Genomic DNA, 2,797 nt, shown 5'->3' with positions numbered 1-2,797 from the left:
CACAGTGTGGGTCTCACTGGCTGGGGAGGTGGACACAGTGTGGGTCTCACTGGCTGGCCAGCTTAGCCAACTCAGCAAGCCCAAGTCCCTGAGAGAGATATTGCCTGAGGTTGACCTCTGGCTCTACAAGCATAGATACGCACCTACACCCATGGACATCTCTCTTCAAATACAAAGAACAAAATTTAGCTGGTGAGATTTTTATTTCAAGGGTTTACGGTTTCCAAGCAAAGTATATGAAAAATGAATACACTGAATGGAACTGTTCACACCATGTAAAATGCTAAAACAGTACATTTGAAAATACTAAAAATTAATTACAATTTAAATACATTTATGTATGTTATGTTAACCATTAAAATGATCCATTATTATTTAAAAACACTGATATGAATGTCTTTTAACTATGTAATTACATACCTGTTGACTTTTTAAAAGACAAACCACCTTTCAGACATTTAAAGCAGTAAAAAAAAAAAAAAAAAAAAAAAAAAAAAAAAAAAAAAAAAAAAAAAAAAAAAAAAAAAACATCTAATCTTGTACAAATGTCTCTAGCTACCAAAACCAATCAGAACTCATACAGCACAAATATTGGCCAACGACTTTTACCCATGTTCGACAGAGGCCCTGATTCTGAGCCATTCGAATGGCTGAGAGACAGCTTTGCAGACCTTAGGTTGGCTCTCAGGTACTCCTGGGCAAACAGAAAGTCTAGTGAAATTGCAACACGTACACTCCCACTTTTTAGCTAGAGCCTCCTCTGGTGTGCTTGCATTTGGATGTCAAAACAAACTAACACAAATGTATAGGGAGAGGTTCTGAAGAGAAGATTGGGTATCCCAAGGGAGGGTCAGCGGCCTGGACGGTGAGGTTCCTAAGCAATAGCGGGTGAGCCTGGATACTGTATCGCTCCTCATCGTCGTTGGTGGCATAAAGCAGTTCCCACGAGAGGTTGGCCCACTGACCTCGAACAGCCTCAGCATTCAGCTTCCCAATGTGCACTGACATCTCCTGAAGCACCAGGACCCTCGAGGTGTAAACGCCCTGGAAGTGTAAAAGGAGACAGGAAAGGTCACCCAAAAAATCAAGCAAAAATGTGCACCAAACAATAGAGATTGGTGTTTTAAAATGTACATGAGTTGCTTAGCGTTACAATCAAGAACTGCTCTCTAAGTAAATAGGAGAAGAAAAATTCCACTTAATTACAAAAACATTTCAGTTACTTAGTTTTCTCTGACTCCAACCTGCCACTTGAGCTGGCCTTGGCAATGCATGGCCATAAATGCTAGTCACTGGACAGATCTGGTGGTGTCTCATTGCTGTGACAAAATACCAAACAACTTAATAAAGGAAGGTTTGCTCCAGCCCCTGTGAGGGATGTCTTGGCAGCAGGAACATGAGGTAGCTGAGCACACGGCCCAGGCCTATGTAGTGGTTCTCCTTGACCCTTTCCACCTGGATCCAATCTAAAATTTTCTTACAGATACGCCCATAAGTTTGTTTCCATGGTGATTCTAAATTCTTTCAAGAGGACTGAGTGCAGGGTCCCTCATGCAGGAGTTGGAGAAGGGACTGAAGGAGCTGAGGGGGGCTTGCGGCCCCATGGGGGGAGCAACAGTGTCAACCAGCCAGACCCCCCAGAGCTCCTGGGGACTGGACCACCAACCAGAGTACACATGGAGGGACCCAGGGCTCTGGCTGCATATGTGGCAGAGGATGACCTTGTTGGACATCAATGAGAGGAGAGGCCCTTGGGGCTGAGGGAGTTTGATGCCCCAGTGTAGGGGATTGCTAGGGTGGGAAGACGTGAGTGGGTGGGAGGGTGGGAGAGCACCCTCCTAGAGGCAAGGGAGGGGGGATGGGAGAGGGGCTTCCAAAGGGGAGACCTGGAAAGGGATAACATTTGAAATGTAAATAAAGAAAATATCCAATAAAAGAAAAAAAAAGATTAATCACCATGGTTAATAATCTTTCTGCTAGGCTCCTTGTCAGAAAGTTTTAAAGAGATGTAGTTCAATTCCTGCACAATTTGCTCCTTTCAATTGTCAATTTATAACCCAATGGCTCTTGGAGATTCACAGGATGTATGATAACTACCACAGTACGTCTGAGACCAGTCTTCATGCCTTCACACAGAAACACTGAGCTCTCAGTTGTCACGTTTCTAGCCCCTCAATCTGCTCCCCTTAGCAACCACAATGACTGAACAGATTCACCTGTTCAAAGTTCATGGCCCTTGTACTTGAACCGTTGTCCTTCCTTCCTTTCTGTGGCCACGAGTATTCTATAATATATACTACAATAATATATGCCATACTCCATACCCATCATCTGTTGATGCACGGCTGGGCCGCTTCTGCCTTTCGGCCATGATAAATACTACACTGTGAACATCTGTGTGCAAGTTTTTGTGCCAGTCTACACTTTTTTTCTTTTCCAGCATGAACACGAGTCATGTAATAGCTCCATGACTGACTACTTGAGAAATTACCAGAGTATCTTGCCAGCATCAGCATATAAGGTTTCTAATCTCATATCCTTGTCAAGACTTAGTGACTTTTCATTTTAGCCATTGTAGTGCAATAAGATGTTGTAGCTTTTGTTTTTCACTTGGGTAGTGCTGGAGATCAAGGCCAGAGACTTGTACATGCTAGGCAAGCAATTTAACCAGTAGGCTCCATGCCTCAGCCCTAATTTTATTATTGTCATTAATGATGCAGAGCATTGTGTGTATGTGCGCCCGTGTGTGTGTGTGTGTGTGTGTGTGCGCGCCCGTGTGTGTGTGTGTGTGTGTGTG

The 2,797-nt window shown here is 43.7% G+C and overlaps 1 protein-coding gene across 2 annotated transcripts in view; it reads right to left on the bottom strand.

The window, feature by feature from the left end:
- Positions 1 to 33: 33 nt before the first annotated feature.
- The window catches only part of Pcnx4 (pecanex 4), a 42,862-nt gene continuing 40,098 nt past the window's right edge, over positions 34 to 2,797 (bottom strand). The window contains exon 11 of one of the 2 annotated variants that reach the window (XM_031356153.1): positions 34 to 1,044. In XM_031356153.1, coding sequence (XP_031212013.1) covers positions 793 to 1,044 — 252 coding nt within the window. In that variant the 3' untranslated portion in view covers positions 34 to 792. The remainder of the gene's footprint in view (positions 1,045 to 2,797) is intronic. The other variant, XM_031356154.1, reaches the window with a different exon arrangement.

This window comes from Mastomys coucha, unplaced genomic scaffold (assembly GCF_008632895.1).
Source record: "Mastomys coucha isolate ucsf_1 unplaced genomic scaffold, UCSF_Mcou_1 pScaffold6, whole genome shotgun sequence".
Lineage (NCBI taxonomy): Eukaryota > Metazoa > Chordata > Mammalia > Rodentia > Muridae > Mastomys > Mastomys coucha.
The sequence above is the reverse complement of the archived record's forward strand: the minus strand, read 5'-3'. Positions and strand labels throughout refer to the sequence as shown.